Below are 22,893 nucleotides of genomic sequence, written 5' to 3' on the forward strand. Positions count from 1 at the left end.
GCCACGCGGTGAAGAACAGCTGACCAAGCTCAGCGGCACAATCCTTATTTGCACTGCAATGGGCAACTTCATGCCCTCTCTAGGAACTATGGAGGACTCTGGATTGTTCTCAAACGTTCTTGCCTTGGTTATTCTCGTGATCACCATGGTCGTTAACATTGGTATCCAAATGGGTACCAGTGCGGTCTATGCTTTCTTACCTGAGCACATCATAATCATGATTTTCAAGATCGTTTTGCTTGCGATCTTGGTTTCTTCTGCTTTTACAGTTCCAACGGCCAAGCAGCTGCTGGAACATCAGTATAAGAAGAAGCATAAACAGTAGCAGATGGAACAACAGCTTGATAAGAAGCATAAACTGGCTCTTGATGAAGAAGTGGACAAGGCTGAGGTGTTCTGCGTTGATAAATTGAAAGAGACTGTAAACAAGTATTGGATGATGACCCATTCTTCTAGTCCTCATTACGTTTTGGGACGCTCAGTTACTTGCATTGCCTCAGGAGTTTTCTGCCTCCTCAGTGCGCTGATTTTATTGGAAGCTTTAGTCAGAGCGTTTACTTCATCGTCGTCGAACTGCTACAGTGGGCAATCCGACTATAAGTGGTCAATTGAATTAATCTTAATTTCTCAAGGGATCGCAGTCGGAGTTGGTAACATTGCCCCAGCCATTAGATGGTGCAATGTTTTGTGTTTTTTAGAATAAAAAAATAAATTTCAAAAATAAAAGTTATTTTTAGAAAGTAAATAAATATATTAATTATTTAAACTTTCTATAAATAGTGTGTATAGACAGTCGATAAGAAAAGAGGTTTTTGCTTATACAACCAGTGTTCAAATCTCCTTGAGGACGATGCGAAGCACCGTCTGCGCACACGCGCGTGGCATGGGCTGTAGATTATATCATCCATAACTTTAGCACCTCTTCAGGAAGAAATCCATAACCTTTCAATTGATATAAATCCTGGATATTATAATTTAGAAGAAGTATCTCTTATCCTTAAGATTATATCATCTTCTGTGCAATTACTCTCGATCTGATCTCTTGCTAAGTTTTTTCTGAATGTCTTAAGGCATATCAGTGTCAAAACTAGGGATCTGACGAGTTTTTTTTGCAAGAACTTCTAGAAAAAGGGCAGCAAATCTATCTTGAGAAATTGACTATTCAAGTCGAGCCTTGAACTCAATAGATCTGATCGTTTTCATTATCATTTTCTTCTATACTCTGTTGTGTATTAGATTTCTAACATTCAAGACAGATGTTTAACTCTAGTCACAATGGAGGCAATTCATTCCATTCAAGTTATGAACTAAGACTTTGTACAACTGGATTGTTTCGACAGTCAATTCTTCTCAAGATGGTAGCAAAAGATGCTTTTCTTTCTGACAACTCTAAAGTTATCTTACATCCTAGATGATTATCTGCCTTCTCTGACCAAGTCAAAAGACGATGACTCAGAACAAGTGAAGACAAAACGAAAGAAAAGGAAGGAGGACGATTTTCTATACAAAGGTCATATCTTAAACGCCTTCTCTAATTCCATCTATAACTCATACCGTAAAATATCATCTGCTAAAGATCTGTGGATAAATTAGATCAAAAATATAAAACTCAAGAGATTAGTACTCAAAAATTTCTGATCGATAATTATGTCCACTTCAAGTTTAAAAATGATTAGCCAATTCTCTCCCAAGTAACCGAACTACAGAACTTGGTTGATGAATTGAAGATTGGTGGTATATATCTTCCTGAAGAATTCCTAGTCGGTGTAGTAATTACAAAATTACCCTCATTATGGTTTGATTATAAAAAAAACTAAAACATAATGAGAGGAAGTACAATATTGAAGGGCTTCAACGACATCTTCGTATAGAAAAAAAGTCCAGAAACCGAGACAATAAAGAAAGTGCTTCGGAAAATCATTCCAAAGCAAATATAATAGAAGATGACAAGATAAAAATTCAGATGTCGACACAAGAAGAAGCAACTGAAATCTCAGGCTAACATGACAGAAGACCAACTTGTAGCAATGGTTACTGAGACTAACACAGTAATGTCCGATGGTGGATGGTGGCTAGATACTGATGCAACCATTCACATATCGAAGGACCGAAACATCTTCAAGACCTATGAAGGTATTACAACTAGACAAGAAGTGAAGATGGGTAATAACGTTCGTGGGAACGTTGTTGGAAAAGGAACAGTCGAGTTTCAGTTTACATCAGGCAAAAGATTGACACTAACAAATGTATTACATGTACCTGACATGTCTAAAAATCCAATGTCAGGCGATCTTCTCAATAAGAGAGGATTCAAAATAGTGATTGAGTCTGATAAGTTGGTTATCACCAAGAATGATATGTTTGTTGGTAAAGGATATTCATGTAATGGTATGATTAAACTAAATAGCAATAATTATAATAATGTTTCGGTTTATATAGTGGATTCAGTATCTTTATGGTATGTTACACTAGGTCATATTAATTATCATTCAATGAAAAGAATGATGATCCTGTGACTTATACAAAAATATGAAATACAACAAAAAGAAAAATGTGATGTGTGTGCCCATTCTAAAATAACCAGAAAACTGTTTAGGACTGGCATGAGAAAAACATAACCCTTAGATGTAATGCCCTGAAATTCGGGGGTCGAGCATAACTCAGCTCCCGAGTTCCAAAACATCACTTATGCAACATATGTAATGATGAATGTATGTTGTCTGTATGAGTGCATAAAACATGGATTAGATTAAGCCAAACTACAAACAAAATTCAAGGATAAGTGAAAAACGCAAGCGGAAGACTTAAAGAAATATATGTGTACATGTGTAAGTTCCTGTGGTATGTATGCTCTGCCAGGTCATAATACAAGTGTTTATCTTCAAAATACAAGTATCAAAATAAAATTCATCTATTCCCAAAAGAAAACCCATAATCCCCGTCGATCAGGACATGACTCACATGAACCCGCCTGAGAACTGCATAATAGAAAACGCGTCCTCATCATCCTCGAACTCCTGCTCTGCCTCAGGGGTCGCGTCATCATCTGCATCAAGACAGAGTCTGGTTAGTGTTGAAACACCGTCCCAGAATGTGGGAATAAGTGATCAACTCAGTGGAACTATACAGTAAAAGTTAACATGATATCAAATCAATCAAGCAGTAATGATAAGGCAATATACTTAAACACGTCTAAAGTACTCTTGTTAATGTAAGGATGTATGTATAAATGATGCATGCCCTCGCCTTCACTCCCCGCATGACAAACTCCCGCAGTGCCAACAACTGCTACGCACATGGAATGCGGTGTATGAACATGATTACCAAGTTATTATTAGTCCTTTTCATATAGCAAGTTTGGGAAGCTAAGGTACCTTCCTCATATCAATTTCCACACAGTGATCCATTCTAGGGTCGTCAGTCCTAGGCAATCTCACACGATCATATGGTTCTAGGTCGCTGCAAAGGGCTCGTCACCAATAAATGCACGCCTATCATACCTTAGTTACTACTCTAAGGCTCATTGCCTTACTGCAGTATTAAGGTATGCTCGAAGTCACTACAAAGGGCTCGTCACCAATCTATGTAGGTCGACAGCGCGAATATAGTGTCCCATACCACCATAATCGGCTCACGAGTCTGAGCTCGTCACCCCAGCGTAGGCCGACAGCTCGACCACGGTGTCCCATACCACCATGTCCAGTTCATGAGTCTTAGCGGATCAAGGTACAATGGTTAACGGAATTTCATCGGTAAGTTTGGTACCCTAGATTCAAGCAATAGTGTCCATACATGGTTAACATACGTCGGGACAATCGGGTTACTTGACGAACTCGACTAGCACAAGCGCACATTGAGTTGAACGACATAAAGTGCGCAAACACTCCGTGTGGTCAAACCACTGTCGACAACCCTAATACGACTTGGGTTCGTCAAACACGTCTCTCGTGGTGAAGGCAACCTCAGCCACGAGCTCAAAGTCTGTTACCGATTTTCTGGACTATTCCATAGTCCCAAACATATTCCACTACAACAGATATTCATATCAACACTTAGAACAGTAATGAAACAATAATTCAAGTCATACAGTATATGAGCATTTGAAGAATATCAACTTAACATGGATTTCAACATAAGTAGTGCTTGAACTTAAAGAACAAAGAATGTAAATTGAATATAAGAAATCATATACACTAATAGGAGAGTTAAGCATCTCTTCTCAACGCCCGCAAATAGAATAATATATTACACATTAGATCATTTAGACATTTCTACAAACACTTAGACTACATATTCCAACATATATGATGTATGTTGGTGAGAACACACATTTGGACAATTCCTTTTGCCAAGGAGTTGACACACATACAACTAGTACAAGTATACGACAATTAATCATGGCAACCACATATTCGTATTTCGTACATATACGGTACTTTCTACATACACATAGAATACACAAATCTCAACATAGCTCATATATATCAGGAACGTAATATAAACATTGCATTTGGTATGTGAAATTACACCCACAACAATAATAAATCATTATTTGACATTGAAAGCCTTGAAAACCATAACCCGTACGAATATAGTCCGCACCTCAAACCAGAAAGAACGCACAAAACTGATTAAGATGATAAGTCTTCGTCAACGGCGACTAGATAACCTAAGGCAAGAATGGAAATGAGCTACATCAACACATAGAGTATTCTAAACTCTAAAACAGATTAGGGTTAGATTAGCTTACCCAAGAATGAACTTAGAATCGTCGGAATAACGATTCAGAAGTGATAGTTTAATGATGCAGGGAAACAAGAAAGAATCCCAAATGATTCACCAACTTCTCTCTCACTTAGTCTCTCTTTTCCTCTCTCTCTCTCTCTCTCTCTCTCTCTCTCTCTCTCTCTCTTAGCTAGGGTTTAGAAAATTCATATGGCATAGAGAGTGAGGGTTTTAAGGTCTATATATAGGCCTAACATTGATGAAAATAGCCCCAGGGCCAAGGTATACTTAGTTTATAACCAAAACAGGCTTCTCTCGATCCAACGGAGTACTTCCGGTGGTCCTTCTTCTACGTGCGGTCGGACTTAAGCTCACTGACCATGGATCTAGGTTAGACTGAGTTTTCGTACAGATCGGATTTACAGATCAGCCGTGGCGGACCAATCTCAATTCAACGGTCACCGAAACTCGATCAGGTCCACAAGCACTATGACATGCCTTGGCCACCTTCCTTGATTCGAGGGTGAAATTGGGTCAGAATCCAATGGTAAGATTGCTTAAAATCGTCGCGCAAGCAACACGACTCAGATTTCATAAATCATACTTAATTTCTCACCGTTCTCACACTCTTTACTCCGGACTCAAATAAACCAACCCAGGACATCATCTGGACTTGATTTTTGAGGTGATGGTCAAACTAACAAGGTAACCATAACTGTCTAAGATCATCGCTATCGGACTTTCGACGCGCAGTCCAGGTCCGATACAAAGTTTTCAAAATTTTCGAGAGCAACTGGATATAGCGTTGAATCCCAGATTTCAGAGTAACATAGCGCTAACGATTCTATAGGTTTTGAGTCCTGCAGATCAAATTTAAAGTGATTGATGCTAATTTCACAAGCAATCAAGCTTAGCGCTAATTAACCCACAATTAACTTCTCAAGAATTAGAAGTAGTACTCGGGTCTTTGCACGAAATTTTTCGGGTCATTACATTAGAGTTAATTCATTCCGATATTTTTGATTAAAATAATACCTTAACTCGTGGAGGAAAAATATATTTTATCACATTTATCGATGACTTTACTAGATTTTCATATGTATATTTGATAAAATCTAAAAATGAAGCCTTTAAAAAATTTAAGCTTTATAATGCCGAAGTGAAAAATCAGTTAAATGTAAAGATTAAAGCCCTCAGAAGTGATAGAGGAGGTGAGTACTCTTCTAATAAATTCAATGAATTCTGTGAATCAAATGGTATAATCCATGAATTTACGGCACCTTACACACCTCAACAAAATGGCAGAGCGGAATGCAAAAATAGGACATTAGTCGAGATGATCAACTATATGATATCAAATTCTGTATTACTACTGAATTTGTGAGGGGAAGCATTATTAATAGCAAACCGTATTTTAAATGTTATCCCACATAAAAAATTAAATATCTCCCCATATGAATTGTGGAAAAAGAAGAAACCATATCTTCATTACTACAAAGTATGGGGAAGTATAGCAGAAGTCAGGATTATTGATTCGAAGTAAGTAAAATTAGGTCCTAAAGAAATCAGGTGTGCCTTTGTGGGTTATGGGATTAATAGTCCCGTATATAGATTTTTGGTTTTGAAACAACTACTTTTGCTGACAAAAACATGATTATAGAATCTAGGGATGCTAATTTTTTTGAAAATACAGTATACAAAGACTATATGAATAATCATTCAAAAAAGTAAGTTGATGAAAATATAATAGAACCAATGAAAGAAGAACCTATCAACCTTCATGATAAATCTAACACTCATTCAGAAGGAAATGAACCAAGGAGATCGAAAAGGGCAAGAAAAGAAACATCTTTTGGCTCAGATTTCTATATGTTTCTTATAGAAGGAGATAGAAATGAAATAAGAAAGGAAATTACTCTACCACTAAGTATTGAAAGTGATCCATCAACACTTAGTGAAGCTCTCTCATCTCCTGATGTACAGTTTTGGAGGGAAGCTATCGACGATGAAATGGATTCTATAGTCTCAAATAACACTTGGTGTTTGGTCAATCTTCCACCAAGTTCAAAGCTTATAAGATGTAAGTGTATTTTTAAAAGAAAGTTCAATCCTAATGGAACCATAAATAAGTTTAAAGCTCGATTGGTAGCCAAAGGATTTAGACAAATGGAAGGTATCGATTTTTTCGATACATATGCTCATATTGCTCGTATATCTACCATTAGGACTTTAATTGCTCTTGCAGCAATTCACCAACTAGTAATCCATCAAATGGATGTCAAAATAACATTCTTAAATGGTGATCTAGATGAGGAAGTCTATATGGAACAACCTGAAGGGTTTGTTCAACCTGGGCAAGAGAAGAAAGTATAAACTAGTCAAATTCCTCTATGGGCTCAAGCAAGCTCCTAAGCAATGGCATGAGAAGTTTGATCAAGTAATACAATCCAATGGTTTTAGAGTAAACCAAGCAGATGAGTGTATATATATTAAAAGTCAAATTATTATCTGCCTATATGTAGATGATATGCTAATATTTGGACAAAATGAGGACTGTGTGAAAGAAACTAAAAAAATTTTAAGTACCAACTTCGACATGAAGGATATGGGTAAAGCCGATGTAATATTAGGTATTAAGATTTATAATCTTAATAATGGAATATCCTTAACACAATCTCATTACCTAGAGAAAGTATTAAAAAAGTTCAATCACTATGATAATAAACCAATTTCAACCTCATTTGATCCAAGTATTAAATTGGTTAAAAATACTGGTAAATGTAAAGCACAACAAGAATATGCAAGTGTTATTGGGAGTCTAATGTATGTAATGAATTGCACTAGACCAGATATAGCATTCACAGTAGGAATGCTAAGCAGGTATACCAGTAATCTAGGACAAGTACACTGGAATGCGATTTCTAGAGTTTTAAAGTATTTAAGAGGAACCATAGACTATGGATTACGTTATAAATCATATCCCGCTGTACTTGAAGGGTACAGCGATGTAAGCTGGAATGCAGATAGCATAGAATCTAAATCTACAAGTGGCTAGATATTCACTCTTGGAGGAGGAGCAATATCATGGGCATCTAAGAAATAAACGTGCATATCTCACTCTACAATGGAAAGTGAGTTTATTGCACTTGGCGCTGCTTGTAAAGAAGGTGAATGGCTAAGATACCTACTGATGAAAATTTCATATTGGCCAAAACCTACTTCTGCCATATCTATCTTTTGTGATAGTCAAGCTACTCTTTGCCATGCTATGAGTAAGACCTATAATGATAAGTCTAGAAATGTAGGTCTAAGGCATAACTTTGTTAAAGGATTGCTCAGAGATGGAGTAATCATAGTGGAATATATTAAATCCATCCTGAACTTAGCAGATCCCTTGACAAAAGGTTTATTAAGAGATCAGATAAGGAGAACCATTAAATGAATGAGACTAAGATCTATAAAGATATAATTTTTACTCTTGATGGCAACCCTACCTATGTTTTAAAATATAGGCTAGGTTCAAAAGGACAAACAAGTCAAGCATGTGACTGAAATATACACTAGAAAAAATAATTTGAGTCTCATTCCTAAAAAGTCCAGTGTTTGGTTTCTGCATTTCATAAGAGGCTGAGTACGAACTCTTAATAGATCTATAAACAGACTTTGCTGAGATGAAGCAGAATTATCTTTGATAGATCTACCTATATGAGTAGATAAGTGAGGCCGCTTTTGAAGAGATTGGGATCGTCTCTAGAATACTCATGAAATAAGTATACGCATAAGGCCAGAAATGTGCAAACTTTTAGATCTCCAGTTATATATGAATAGATGTGTGTTATGTGTCAAGTGAGTCATATAAGGTCCTTAGTTAAAGACTGATGGGTCAAGTACCTAGCATAACTTTGATACATATACACTAAAGTATAGATTCAAATCCAAAAGATACCTTTACTTATGCACCTATTTATACTGATATATCATTCGTTCTAGAATTTGATTTTATTTTTAAAATTGTGGGGGATTGTTGTGTTTTTTAAAATAAAAAATAAATTTTAAAAATAAAAATTATTTTTAGAAAGTAAATAAATATATTAATTATTTAAACTTTTCATAAATAGTGTGTATAAACAGTCGGTAAGAGAAGGGGTTTTTGCTTATGCAACCAGGGTTCACACCTCCTCGAGGACAGTGCAAAGCACCATCCATGCAAGCGTGCGTGGCATGGGCTGTAGATTATATCATCCATAACTTTAGCACCTCTTCAGGAAGAAATCCATAACCTTTCAATTGATATAAATCCTGGATACTATAATCCAGAAGAAGTATCTCTTATCCTTAAGATTATATCATCTTCTATGCAATTACTCTCGATTTGATTTCTTGCTGAGTTTTTTCTGAACGTCTTAAGGCATATTAGTGTCAAAACTAGGGATTTGATCAATACTTAAATATGCAAATTTTCGTATTGAAAATCGGATTGAGAGTTCATTGTATCCTGAAGACAATTTGCAGATTTCCTTCATTTGCACTCGTTGGAACTTCCAGAAAAAGGGCAGCAAATCTGTCTTGAGAAATTGACTATTCAAGTCGAGCCTTGAACCCGATAGATCTGATCTTTTTCATTATCGTTTTCTTCTATCCTCCGTTGTGTATTAGATTTCTAACACAATGCTATTAGCTTCAAAAGCCTGGAGAGCCGAAAAGGAATCCCTGAGAGCCCAAAAGGAAGCTAGTTTAAGGTGGAGGAGTACTGGATTCAGAGGCTAGTAAAATGGAATAAGAGCCCATTACCGTTCCGCATTAGTTGCAGACGATGTAGGAAAATCGCCCATGTTTCAAAACATGGAATTCTGGATGCCTGTATTGGAATCCAAACTGCAGTAGTACTAGTGTGCAAGTTCGTTTGGCTGGCTCCTATATTGCTAGTGAGTTGGCTCAGTAGATTCTTACCCTGCTGCTGCAAGCGTCAGAGGAATTTGGAATCTAACAGACGGGAGTCGGAGGACCCACAGGGTTTTATAATGCATCTTGAAGGGGAGGATGATTTAGTCCATCTGATCATGGAAAGTGGCCAGCAAGACACGGAGAAATGGATTGAAAGGGGCAGGAACAATAAACCTACTGATTTGATTAACCTTTTAAAATCAAATTTATCAGAAGGTTTCAATGGCGTGGCTGAGTTTGATAGCAGCCAGATTCCCCCAATTGGAGAGAAGCCTCCAAACTGCTGGGCTCTGCCTGTGGTTACCCTCACAAGCATCGCTGTCGCACTTCGCTACATTGATGAAAATACAATCAGATCGTTACGGCAAGCTGTAAGTGAAGACCTCAGGTATGTAAGGCTCATAGAAGCGAACCTGGATGCCAATGAGTCAAGTAGAATAAATGACGCAACAGATATAGTCTGGCGTGGCACTGATGTTTATGATCGTTGGCTCGACAAGGATCTCCACAAATTGGTCACTGAAGAAAAATATGCAGCGAAGATAATTAGAAGACTTTCTGAGATAGCAAAGGAAAGTTCGAAATTTCACAGATGGGCGTGTCCGAGAGACAGGACCCGGTGAATGGCCTGTAGAAGTATTGGCTGGGAATTCCATGTATAGGATCGGTGAGACTATTCTACAGGACTATGAAGACAAGTTTGGGACTGTTGACAAGTTGTTCCAATGGTTAAGAAAAACCATTGCTAATATATTGGGTGCTTACCTTACCAACCTGCCTCGTGTGATATCCATGGAATGCTTTTGTGGCGTCATTGAAGTGAGGGAAGACTGTGTTAGGGATGTTGCCTATCTTCTTGGTGAAGCTGAAACTATTCTGGTAATTTTAGGAGAGCATATGTTCCCAGATTTGGACCCTGATCAGATGGCAAATATTGATGAATGGCGTTTCAGCAAGCTGAGAAAACCATGTCTCCTTTCTCTTGCTGATAATGTCTAGCTTAACTATGCGTGAATTGCCTTCATCAATTAAGGAGTTTGAAGCAAGGAACTTGAGAATGAAAGCAGATCATCATTTCGAGGGTAGTTGGTCCTTAGATTAATGTTGTAATATAGTTTTCATGTGGCCGTTTGTATTAGTATCATGTGGATCATATTTAGAATGCATTACTCATCAAGGCAGTCAAATCTTTGAGCTTGAGATTTAGGACTTTTTGGATGAGCGATTATTGTCGTGATGTGGTGTAAATACCGTCATAATGACGGTTTTTCCTTATTTGAATATAAGTCATTTGCGCTTCTCATTTACTCGACTATTGCCTCAATTTAATCCAATGGCTGCAATCTTTGACAACACGGTGCGGCCCTGAACATCGGGTCCACCTGTTTTGCCATCCATTTCAAGGAGAGCAAAAAAAAATGAAGTAAATCCAAATCTCAGTTAGACCGCACCACATGAAACAGTAGTGATTAAGCACCCACCATTAAAAACTTCTTAGGCAATGTTGTCAAAATCATTTTCATATGGCAAATCATAATAAGGGTAGAATTGTATTGAATCACCGATCAAATTGTACATCGTAAATGATTTCATGAATTTTTTTTAAATTTCAAAAATATAAATAAATCAAGAAACACTGCCAAAATTGTGAATTTGCGATGGATTAGGTTCATTGCAAAACAAAATAACAACGATCATGATCGGTTGCAATTTGCTGCGTAGAAATTGGGGATCCGTCGCAAAAGTGCGACAGTTGCAGTCTGTCGTAAACAAGCGACGGATCCTATCCATTGCAAAAATTAAAAATCCGTTGCTGAACTATGGAAAAACCCACTGTTGAGGGTCAAATATTGCATATCAGACCCATTTATTGCAGGATTTACAAACATAGTATTGTTTAACGGCCTGATTTAGTTATATTTGTGATGCAGGGCGTATTCACGAGCTTGGACTGGAAAAGGGTACTAAAAGCATAGATTTAACAGTCTAAAGTCACCAAGGCAAGCGACGGACCCTAGGAGACCAAGATTAACAGATTTGCATGCCAGGGATCTAAGAAAATCGAGGAATTGAAGCTCAAGTAGCCTGAAAAGTGCCCAGAATGCAAGATCATAGGGTTCCCACCATCCGATCAGTTCGAAACTCCATACGTGGCCTGAGGAACATAAATGAACCGTACACGTAAAATTTCATCCATTGGATCGCTGTGGAATTGGCCCAAAGGACATATCAGCCCATAAAACCAATGATTTTGGGCCCGCCTGCTATCCAGATGTGCTTGAAAAGTGGTCTCAACGCATTAAATGAGCTGACAATACGGATGGACGGAGCGAATTTTTCACGAACATCTCCGTAGGAAGGATGTGCATCACGTATGCACGGTACACAAGTGCACCAGCCGTGCACGGTATTCCTCAAAGTCGGTCAGCGCACGCTGACCGACGTCTCCCTCTCCTTCTCGATCACGCATGAACAGCGGACGGACAGTGTCCGTCCATTTTTCAACAGTGGGCCCCTCTCGCTCTCCAGATGGAAAATCTGGACCATTCATCATATTCCCAGAGTCCATGTTACCATGGCCTAGGTGGATGAATGTCAAAAGACACCAGATATCGATTTTCGAGCGTTAAAACGGACGACGGACGGCTGAATGAAAGCATCCATTGACCACACCGATTTGGACCCAAAAACAGCGATTCCCGACTGAAATTCCGAGGGGAAACCAGTGGACGGTGTGGATTTCCTTGATAAGCTGATTGTGGACCTCACCATCGTCACAGCGTGATGATATGCAGGCTCTGTTTCGCAACCGGAAGCCGTCCGGTTTTTGCGGCGGATTGTGCACTCGTGGGAGCAATCGGACGGACGATCTGAACCGTTCATCATGTAGGACTGCCCGAAAACCCCCAGAGGACGCTGTCCTTCTGGAAAGAAAGCAAAGAAGAAGAGGAGTGGAGACACCGAACTCCTAACTGCGTAAGGTCTCTCGCAGCAGAGTAAGTGCTTGGAGTCTCCAGCTTCCGCAGGCTACTGCTAGCAGGACTCAACAGCAGTTCCGGGGAGAGCATAAAAGGAGGGTCGGCTGGAACGTGAAGGGCATGGAAGAGAGTGCTCGGTTGGAGGATTGGAAGCAACAGGGAGTTTGGCTGCTGCTGCTGTGCACGGCTGGGGAAAAAGACAGGGAGCAAGGGTGCTCGGTTTTGGTTGGCTGCACGTCAGGAGGGAGCTCAGTTTTGGTTTGTGCTCGTTGGGAGCATCTACGGCTGGGAGTTTGGTTGAAGCAGGGATATGGAGAGAGAGTAACAGTTAGTTTTTTTTTCAGTTAGTTTTTCTATCCATGTTATTTATTCTTTTAAGATGTATAACCTATCCATGCTAGGCTAAACCTCTTAGCTAGGGCTAAGAGGTGAAGCCTGTAGCGAGATGGGAGATTCTACTTTGTGCCTTTAAACTTCATAAACTGAATTTGATTTAGTGATTATTATAAGGAATATTTTTCTTAGTCTTTAATGGTCTGTTGTGACTGAAATTACAATGGGTTTGCAATGGCTCTAAATATTTCTTTCCCCTTTTATGTTTATGAAGTCAGGAAGCCCTGTTGTTCATCATTGCTCCATGGGCATGATAGGATGACAGTACCCTTCCTGATCCTCATGCATTGTTGATTGGTTGGTAATTAGTTTAATCCTGTTGTTTGCTTTGTCTCCTGGGCATGGTTAGATGATGGAATCCATTCTAATTCATATACCCTTCACCTCTTGAAAACTATATCAAAGGAAGTCTAGTTAAATTCCATGATTTCTGAAGCAGGCATAATTTCTCCCTGATCTCTACAAGTGGATCCTCTGAATCCCTAATTTCCTTCCTCTGAATTCCTTAAAGTTTTAGATAATTATTTCACAATTATTTCTTAAGTTCTATTTGGTTTAGATCACATCGTAGTCTAGTTCTAGTTCTACTTGGTTTCAGATAACGTACAGGTATCAATCCCTGTGGATTCGACCTCGGTCTTACCGAGTTTATTACTACATCACAACCCTGCACTTGGGGTGTGAACACCCACATGGATTATTCGTCATTATAAAATTTGGTGACGAATACGGTCTGTCGCTGCTCTTAAGAAAAGCAACAGACTTCAAATCCGCCGTTCATTTTTGACTTGTTTAGAACTTTGCAACGGATTTGGTCCATTGCTAAAATTTCTACAATAAAAAAAAACAATTGTATTTGTTATTTTTTGAAGAATTCACAAGATTATTTAATAAGAACCTCATTCACAATCAAAAAACAATGAAATATAATTTTTAGGTGTATTTGGAGGCTCAATTGATCTGAATAGCTAACTAAACTAAATATATTATTGATATCCAAAAATGAAGTGTGGTAGCATTGCCATCTTACCATGAAAATGGTCTTCCAATGTGAACATCCACGAAAAAATTCTTATTTCCTTGGAGACCATCTTTATCCAATTGTTTTACAGTAACAACCTGCTCAAAGAAGCACACATTCTTATCATGGAGGGGCCCGGGCCCAAAAAATATGGTAACATTACATCAATAGTGAAACTTGCTATTGTTGGGTACAATAGATAATCCGCGTTTGGGTAAGGAATGGGAGCAGATTAGCTATTACTTAGTTACTCCTTCATGGGTGTTATTCTAACTGTGTAGGGCCCACCTTGATGTATTTTCTCTATATCCACATTGTCCATATGTTTATCCATCATATTTTAGCATGTGATTCCAAATCATAAGAAAATCCAAATCTTAAGTGGGCCATACCAATCAAAACATTGATGAATAACGATTAAAAACCTTTTGTAGGCAAAATTTTAGATCAATTTGATCTTTGTAATTTCCCTTCATCCAAATCTTCTTGACATTATCAATAAGTTGGATTGCAAATAAACAATACTAAATCCTTATGATGGGCCCTTTGTAATTTTTAATGGTGAGGAACTATATTGCTACTCTTTTCGATGGTGTAGTGTTGAGGGTCAAATATTGCATATTAGACCCTAGTTATTGCCTAGATTTACGAATATGGTACTGTTTAATGGCTCAATTTAATCATGTTTGTGATGCAATGTGTATTTACGAGCTTGGATTGAAACAGGGTGCTTAAAGCATGGATTTAACACTCTGATGACACCAAAGGCAAGGGACAGACCCCAGGGGACCAAGATTGATAGATTTATACGCCAGATATCCGAGAAAATCATGAAATTGAAGCTCAAGCGGCCTGAAAGATGTATAGAATGCAAAATCATAAGGTTCCCATCATCCGTTCAGCTCAAAACTTTATACAGGGCCTGAAGATCATAAATTAACCGTACATGTAGAATTTAAAGCCTCAGATTCCTGTAGAAGTGGTCCAATTGTTAGATCCGCCCACCAAATCTCTGATTTAGGGCCCGCTTGATACCTATTATGCTTCAAGTTTGGTCTCAACCCCTTAAAGGGGGTGGAAAAGAAGATGAATGGAATGGATCTCTCATAAACATTAAGATGGGGCTCACCGATGTGAGTGCATGTGCACAGCACATGAGCACTCGCCGTGCACCGCGCCAAGGAGCTCAGTCAGCAGGCCATTGACCGAGCTCTCCTTCCTTACAACGGATCTTCCGTTTTCATTGACAGCGTCCGCACAGGGACTTACGGTTGGGGCTTTGTGGGCCACCATCATGGTCCATATGATAAATCTGAACCGTCCATTAGAATCCTACGGCCCATTTTACCATCTCCTAGGTGACAAAATTTCAAGAGGCAGTAGAGATATGTTTTTAACTGTTTAAACGCAAGATGGATGGTGGAATGAAAATCTCATGGCACACCACGGTTTGGATCTAAAACCGAGCAAGTCTGGATGGTTTTTCGTCCTGAAGCCAATAGACGGTGTGAATTCTCTTATTGCAATCAATCAGTGGGCCACCGTACATTCAGAGTCGACGTGCGTCAGCTCTGTTTTGCAACAGAGGCTGTGGGTGATCGCTGTGGACCCACTCATCGTCCGTATAGTTAACCAGAACCATCCATTCGAATTATAGGAGGATTTAGACCAAGATCTAGTTGATCTTGGTTTGAAACATGATGGACAGAAGGTGAAAAACGGATGGAAGATCTGTTTTAAGGAAAGAGAGCTCGGTCAATGGGCTACTGACCGAGCTACTTGGCGCGGTGCACAGTGGGTGCTCATGTGCTGTGCACATGTACTCACATCAGTGGCCCCCATACTGATGTTTATGAGAGATCCATTCCATTCATCTGCTTTACCACCCCCTTTAAGGGGTTGAAACCAAACTTGAAGCATACCAGGTATCAAGTGGGCCCCAAATCGGAGATTTTGTGGGCTGATCTAACCAATGGACCACTTCCATAAGGATTTGAGGCCTTAAATTCTACATGTACGGTTAATTTATGATCTTCAGGCTCTGTATAAAGTTTTGAGCCAAACGGATGATGAGAACCTTATGATCTTGCATTTTAGACATCTTTCAGGCCGCTTGAGCTTCAATTTCACGATTTTCTCGGATCTATGGCATGTAAATCCATCAATCTTGGTCCCCTGGCGTCTGTCCCTTACCTTTGGTGTCATCAGAGTATTAAATCCATGCTTTAAGCACCCTGTTTTCGTCCAAGCTCGTAAATACACCTTACATCACAAACATGATTAAATTGAGCCGTTAAACAGTACCATGTTCATAAATCCAGGCAATAATTAGGGTCTAATATGCAATATTTAACCCTTAATATGTGGTCCACGTAAGATTTAAATCTACACAATTTTTTATACCCTGCCTAAAAATGTGCTGCAGAAACAAATGGACGACATAGATATACAACACATCATCAAGGTGGGCCCCATAGTTAGGGCTGCACTGTGTTGGGTGAGGTCGGGGCCACACGTAATCCACTCTCCCTTAATGGGTGTTACCTAATCTTGTAGGGCCCACCTTGATGTATTTTATGTAAATCCACACCGTCCATATGTTTTCCCATCTTATTTTAGGAAGTGATCCCAAAAATTGTGAAGCTCCAAATCACAAGTGGGCCATACTAATAGAAATACTGATAAATAACCGTGTGAGCCAAATTGATGTATTTTATGTATATCGGTCCCGTTCTTCTGTTCCTAAAATCTGTTTATATCTAGACAAACTAATCATACACATTTAAAAAGTGTTTTGGATGGATCTGATTCGTTCATGTTAGATTGAGCTGAATTTTGTTCTATCCTAATTAGCACATTCCAAGCATATCCGACCGTTCAAATCAACTTTATAATGGCCTGATCATAGAAATTGATCAATCTCATCATTATACGTTATTCTTGTAATTACACTTCTATCATACTTGGGCTATAATATCAGTTTTTCAACATCTCAGTTTTTTTTTTTTTTTTTCCTATGTCAATTCTTTTCAAGATCTCAATTTTTCTCCAACATTGTTATTTCTTTTTCAAACTTTCTGTTTTTCAAAATCACAAAAAATTTTAAACTAATAAATTTGTTTTTTTCAAAATCTTTTTTTTTTTTTTTTTTTTTTTTTTTTTTTTTTTTTTTTCTCAAACATTGTCATTTTTTTTCCAAACTTCTATACTTTTATTTTTTTTTTTCAAAATCACAATTTTTTTAAAAACTTATCAATTTTCTTTTTCAAAATGTTAATTTTTTATCAAAATCTCAGCGTTTTTTAAATCTCATTTTTCTAATCATTATCAAATTCTTTTAACAACTTAATTTTCTTTTTCAAAATGTCAATTTTCTGTCGAAATGTCTATTTGGATGGTGTGGATATAGCTACATGCATTTCACCATTTGCAGAATTTCCATGTTCCTTACCATTCAAGAAAAGTCAACACCAACATATATTCGGTTTTCTCAGGACAAGCAACTATGTATAAAAAGGCAGAGAACACCTTCAAGATGCTAGTACTTTAAATCAGACATCAGTATCTAACAACTGCCTTAGCAAGCAAAGCACATTAGCATCATGTGGTGTTTATGGAAAGAAAGGAATTGGACAATAGCAAATCTTCCTCTTGTGAGACACTTAGAAATGAGTCACCTCCCTAGTGCTGGATTGAGCTTTAATGAGAACATAATTCAAAGGCGTTCTGCGAGCAGAGATTTTCCTCAAGTAGAGAAGTGCAGGAGTTCGAGGGACTTTGGCCGTCTAGCTGGGGTAAGAGCATTTCAAGGTATTCTTCTTTTGTGTTGCTTCTTGATGTCATCCCTTTTGTTTTCACTCTGCTTTTCTACATAATCACTTCAGAAAGAAATTCATGGTTATCTTTCAAAAGGACAAGAAGAACACAAGCAAGCGAAAGAATAATAAAGAGAAAAGATGGGGCTGCATGGCTGCAGCGCCACTGGCGAGCTCAACGAGGAGAAATTCAGCCATCCGATGCCATGGATCGGCCTCTACATAGCTGGAGGTTCACTGGTGTGTGCGCTTTTCATGGCAATCGACGCCTTTCATGGGTTCCGTCAGCGGAAGCTCTGGTTCCCTTGCAAGTTCTTCTCACTCAACGCCACTTCCTTAACCTTCTTATCCATCGCTACAAAACTGCCTGTGGATCTGAACACATCCATGCCACGCCGTGAAGAACAGCTTGCCAAGCTCAGCGGCAGCATCCTGATTTGCACTACAATGGGCAACTTCATGACCTCTCTAGGAACTATGAAGGACTCTGAAATGCTCTCGAACGTTTTTGCCTTGGCTATTTTTGTGATCACTGTTGTCGTTAATGTCGCTATTCAAATGGGTACTGGCGTGATCTATGCTTTCTTACCCGAACATGCTGTAATCTTGTTTTTCATGATCATTTTGCTTGTGATCTTGGTTTCTTCCTCTTTAACAGTTCCAACAGCTAAGCAGCTGCTGGAAAAACAGTATGATAAGAAGCATGCACTAGCTTCTGCTGGAGCGGAGGCGTCCAACGTTCATAAATTGACAGAGGCTGTAAAAAAGTATTGGATGTTGGCTCATACTAGTAGTCCTCAGTACGTTCTAGGACGCTCGGCTACTTGCACTGCTTCAGGAGCTTTCTGCCTCCTCAGTGCACTGATTTTATTGGAAGCTTCAGTCAGATCCTCATCCTTGCACTTCTGCAAGGGGGAATCCGACTATACGTGGTCAAGTAAATTGATATTAATTTCTCAGGCGATTGCAGTTGGAGTTGGTACCATTGCCCCAGCTATTAGATGGTTCAATGCTATTAGCTTCAGAAGGCCAGATAGTCGAAGAAGATGCAGAGATGAGTTTAAGGTAGAGGAGTACTGGTTTGAGAGCCTGACAGAATGGAAAGAAATCCCTTTACCATTCAGCATTAGTAGCAGGCGGTTTAGAAAAATCACCCATGTCTCAAAAAATCTAATTCTGGATGCCTGTATCGGAATGCAAATTGCAGTAGTAGTAGTCTGCAAGTTCGTTGGGCTGGCTTCTATACTGCCAGTGAGTTGGCTTAGACTCTTCTCCTGCTGGAAGCGACATGGGAGTTCGAAGTCAGAGAACTTGCAGGATTTTGTGTTGCATCTGAAAGGGGAGGAAGATTCGGTCCATCTAATCATGAAAAGCGGCCGCCGAGACACGGAGCAATGGATTGCGAGGGGCAAGAAACATGAACCTACTCATCTGATTGAACTTCTAAAATCATCTTCATCAGAAGGTTTCAATGGCGTGGCTGAGTTCGATCGCGACCAGGTTCTACCAATTGGGGAGAATCTTCCAAACTGTTGGGCTTTGCCCGTGGTTACTCTCACAAGTATCGCAATCGCACTTCCCGACATTGATAAAAGTATAATTAGATCGTTATGGCATGCCGTAGATAAAGGCCTCAGGTATGTAAGGCTCATAGAAAAGAACCTGGATGTAAAGGGGTTGAGTAACATGAGAGAGGCAGCTGATATACTCTGGCTTGGTATTGACATTTATGATAAATGGCTTGACCATGATCTCCGAAAATTAGTCACTGAAGAAAAACAGACAGAGAAGATTATCAGTAAACTTGCAGATATTGGAAAGGAAATCATTGATAAGTTCGAAGCTGGGGGCGAGGGAGACAAAAGTCACCTTGAATGGCCTACAATGGTATTGGCGGCCAATTCGATGTACCGGATTTGTGAGACTATTCTACAGGACCACAGAAACAAGGTTGGGAGTCCTGACACCTTATTCAAATGGTTACAAACAACCATTGCGGACATATTGGGGGCTTGCCTTACCAACCTACCTCGTGTGATATCCATGGAATGTTTCTGCTGCAGCATTGAAGTGAGGGAAGAAAGAACCAGGAATATGGCGTATATTCTCGGTGAAGCTGAAGCTATTCTGACAATTTTAAGTAAGCATAAGTTCTCAGATTTGAGCGATTCTCAGAGAGCAGATATTGACGAATGGCGTTCGAGAAAGCAGGGAGAATGTTTAGCTTAACTTCAGGTGAATTGCCTTTATCAATTGAGAAGGAATTTGAACGACCTGTATGAAAACATATATATCATCTTTCAGACAGTAGGAAGTAATGCAGTTCTCGTGTGGTTTTTTGTATTATTATCCTGCTTATCATATTTAGAATGCATTAATTACTCATCAATGCAGTTAAATCTTCATGCATGGGATTTAAACGAAAAATGAATTCCAAAAAAAAAATAAAAAATCTGATCCTCTACTTGTCACAAACAATTTTTTCCTGTTTCCCTGCGTCGTGATTGGTCCACATCATCATTTACATTCTCAGCACTGTTGCATTAAATGCAGTCTGTGATGATGTGCTCCAATCAAATTACAACAAACAGGTTTTTCCTTTTTATGGCAAGGAAAGATCTGAATTCAAAAAGGAAAAAAAAAAAAAAAAGAAGAAGATAACGAAGGTATCATTTTCCAACCTATTAATTAACGTCCTAAAGATGTAGGTCAAAGAGAAATAAACTTTCACTTCACATTATAAATTCAATTCAACGGGCAGTGAAGATGAACAATTGATCGTTCTGTGATTGGGAATAAGTCTCCCCCACTTAAAATTACCAAGTATTGCATACATATATGGTGGGGGGAATATTTTTAGAAATTATAATAAATCTTTGAATGTACAATGCAACCCATGTATTAGTGAACTCATTGCCTGAACCAAATTTTCTTTCTTAGACCCATATGGACAGGTTTCGATATCCCTACATGGAACGCCAGCATAAGAGATGTTCTGGATTGGGCTCTTGTTTACAATCCATAGATATTTATAATTTAATTTCCCATTTCAGTTTGTAGTTGCTTTCCTATGTCTAAGCACTTAGATGGTGGTTTTCTAATTGAAGTTTTGTTAGCTTTCATAAAATAAAATTTTAAAAATCAGACTGTTGGGTTACTTACCGGGAAGATTTTATCCCTAACCACTAGCAATTTCCTGAAAGATTTACTTGTAAGTGGCTTTGAAGTGTCTCCCCCAAACACCACATGTAAGCGACTTCCTGTGAGTTTCATTTTATCCAACTTACATGCATTCAAACAGGCACTTGGATTTTGTTTATGAAGGGATCAAACCGGGCCATGTTTAGGCCATCCACACCATTGCTTTGTGACTTAAAAATGTCATCCACAAATAAAGCCAGCTCATTGTAGGGCATGAGCATAAATGTGAGGGAGATCCAAAACTATAGTGGGCCACACCATAAGAAGCATTAAGGAAATGAGCTGGCAAAACGGATGGAAATTAGAATTGGACTTTCCAGTAGAGGAACCCTCAGCCAACTGCACTACATTTCCATTTTGACGTCTCAAATTATCAGCCTCATAAAGGATCAATTGTGTGTGGAACTTAATTTTCTTGTCATATTTGAGCTCAATCATATTGTAATTGTAAATGAACCTATCATACATAGATGTTAATGACAAGATGATGGCATTAATGATGGTTTCCTCCTCTTTGGCATTTATTCGATTAATTCTAATTTATTGGTTAGTTTGAGCATCTACATGACATTTTCATTGACTGACGTGCCTTTCTCGATTTTCAAGGAGTATAGTTATTTCTCAAGGGTCTGGACATGAGCATTAACTTGGGTATCAAACAGAACCTTTAGGCGTAGGTATATGTTCCAGAATTTTTATTATATTCCGCATCTAATTGTGGAGCACGTTGGATATGGAAGCCAATATATACACTTTAGCTAGCTTATTGTTCCTTTCCTATTTAGCATATATTTGGAGGAGACAACCAATGGCTCATTATGAATGGCCGAGTTGAGTTCCAAGTGGAGAAGCCATGTGGATGCTATACAATACTTGCTTAAGGGCGATTACTAGCTCAAGCTTTTAGGATCAATTGACAAAGTTTTCCCTAGTAAGCTTCTTAGATGTAATAATTTTAGAGATTGTGTTTAATTTCGCCAGGAAAAAAAAAAAAATAGATCTATTGTTCTTTCATCTTGTGCTCGGGAATGAGATGTTTTAGGCATGCAAATGCGAAGTCTGTCCCGTTGTGTCCCTAACAAGATTAACGGCTCCCACTACATGAAGTAGCTAAGGGTGACATAACAAGGCATCAATTATCCATCCACATGTTGACACCCCATGCAGAGCGTGTACTAAGGCATGTGATTGCTAATACAACACTACATGGGACTTAATTAAAAATAAATAAAGAATAAAAAATAAAAATAAAAAGGGTCTTACAACACCAGCAGTTACGTGACATAATCATACGTGGGAACTGCAAGGTATATGTTTGGACTGAACTACTGCAAACTGAGAGGAGCTGAAAGCTTTTGTGTATTTGAGACAACCCAAAGGAGTTGAATATATAGAGATTACAGCATCTATACAAGGAAGGAAATAAAATCAGAATCATCTACCTATGAGAAAACCAACTATATAAGGTATGCTAGCTATACAAGGTATGTTGCAGCCTGTCTAACATCCCCCCTCAAACTAATGCGGGTCATCGACAAGTAATAGTTTGCCAATGAGAAATGAGTGACGTGCAAAAGTTAGGGACTTGGTAAAAATGTCTGCAATTTGATCATGGGATGCAACATGTGGTAGAGAAATGAGCCCAGACTAAAATTTTTCACAGATAAAGTGACAGTCAACTTCAATATGCATCGTCCGTTCATGAAAAACCGGGTTAGAGGCAATCTGAATGGCACTGAGATTATCAACATGGAGTGGAGTAGGATTCTGCACAGGAATGCCCAAGTCGGAAAGAAGTCCACGTAACCAAACAAGC

At 38.7% G+C, this 22,893-nt stretch overlaps 2 protein-coding genes across 2 annotated transcripts; both read left to right on the forward strand.

Moving 5' to 3' along the window:
• Positions 1-328: 328 nt before the first annotated feature.
• LOC131249498 (uncharacterized) lies at positions 329-10,668 on the forward strand. The gene is made up of 3 exons (XM_058250309.1): positions 329-429; positions 9,668-10,288; positions 10,332-10,668. The coding sequence occupies exons 1-3, from the start codon at positions 329-331 to the stop codon at positions 10,666-10,668; spliced, it is 1,059 nt and encodes a 352-aa protein (XP_058106292.1).
• A 6,712-nt stretch (positions 10,669-17,380) lies between these two features.
• On the forward strand, positions 17,381-20,105 carry LOC131249499 (uncharacterized). Its single transcript, XM_058250310.1, has 2 exons — positions 17,381-17,871; positions 17,974-20,105. Exon 2 carries the CDS (start codon positions 18,018-18,020, stop codon positions 20,103-20,105), a length of 2,088 nt encoding a protein of 695 aa, XP_058106293.1. The 5' UTR covers positions 17,381-17,871; positions 17,974-18,017.
• Positions 20,106-22,893: the final 2,788 nt, after the last annotated feature.

The sequence above is a fragment of the Magnolia sinica genome, chromosome 6 (assembly GCF_029962835.1).
Source record: "Magnolia sinica isolate HGM2019 chromosome 6, MsV1, whole genome shotgun sequence".
Taxonomy (NCBI): Eukaryota; Viridiplantae; Streptophyta; class Magnoliopsida; order Magnoliales; family Magnoliaceae; genus Magnolia; species Magnolia sinica.

What these genes read in the sequence shown, in the direction of transcription:
- LOC131249498 (XM_058250309.1), top strand. Translation starts at nt 329, where the DNA reads ATGGAACAACAGCTTGATAAGAAGCATAAACTGGCTCTTGATGAAGAA. An exon ending in TTGAAAGAGACTGTAAACAA is followed by an intron (nt 430 to 9,667) that starts GTATTGGATGAT and finishes TTGGCTCAGTAG; the next exon opens with ATTCTTACCCTGCTGCTGCA. An exon ending in TGTCCGAGAGACAGGACCCG is followed by an intron (nt 10,289 to 10,331) that starts GTGAATGGCCTG and finishes TTCCATGTATAG; the next exon opens with GATCGGTGAGACTATTCTAC.
- LOC131249499 (XM_058250310.1), top strand. Translation starts at nt 18,018, where the DNA reads ATGGGGCTGCATGGCTGCAGCGCCACTGGCGAGCTCAACGAGGAGAAA.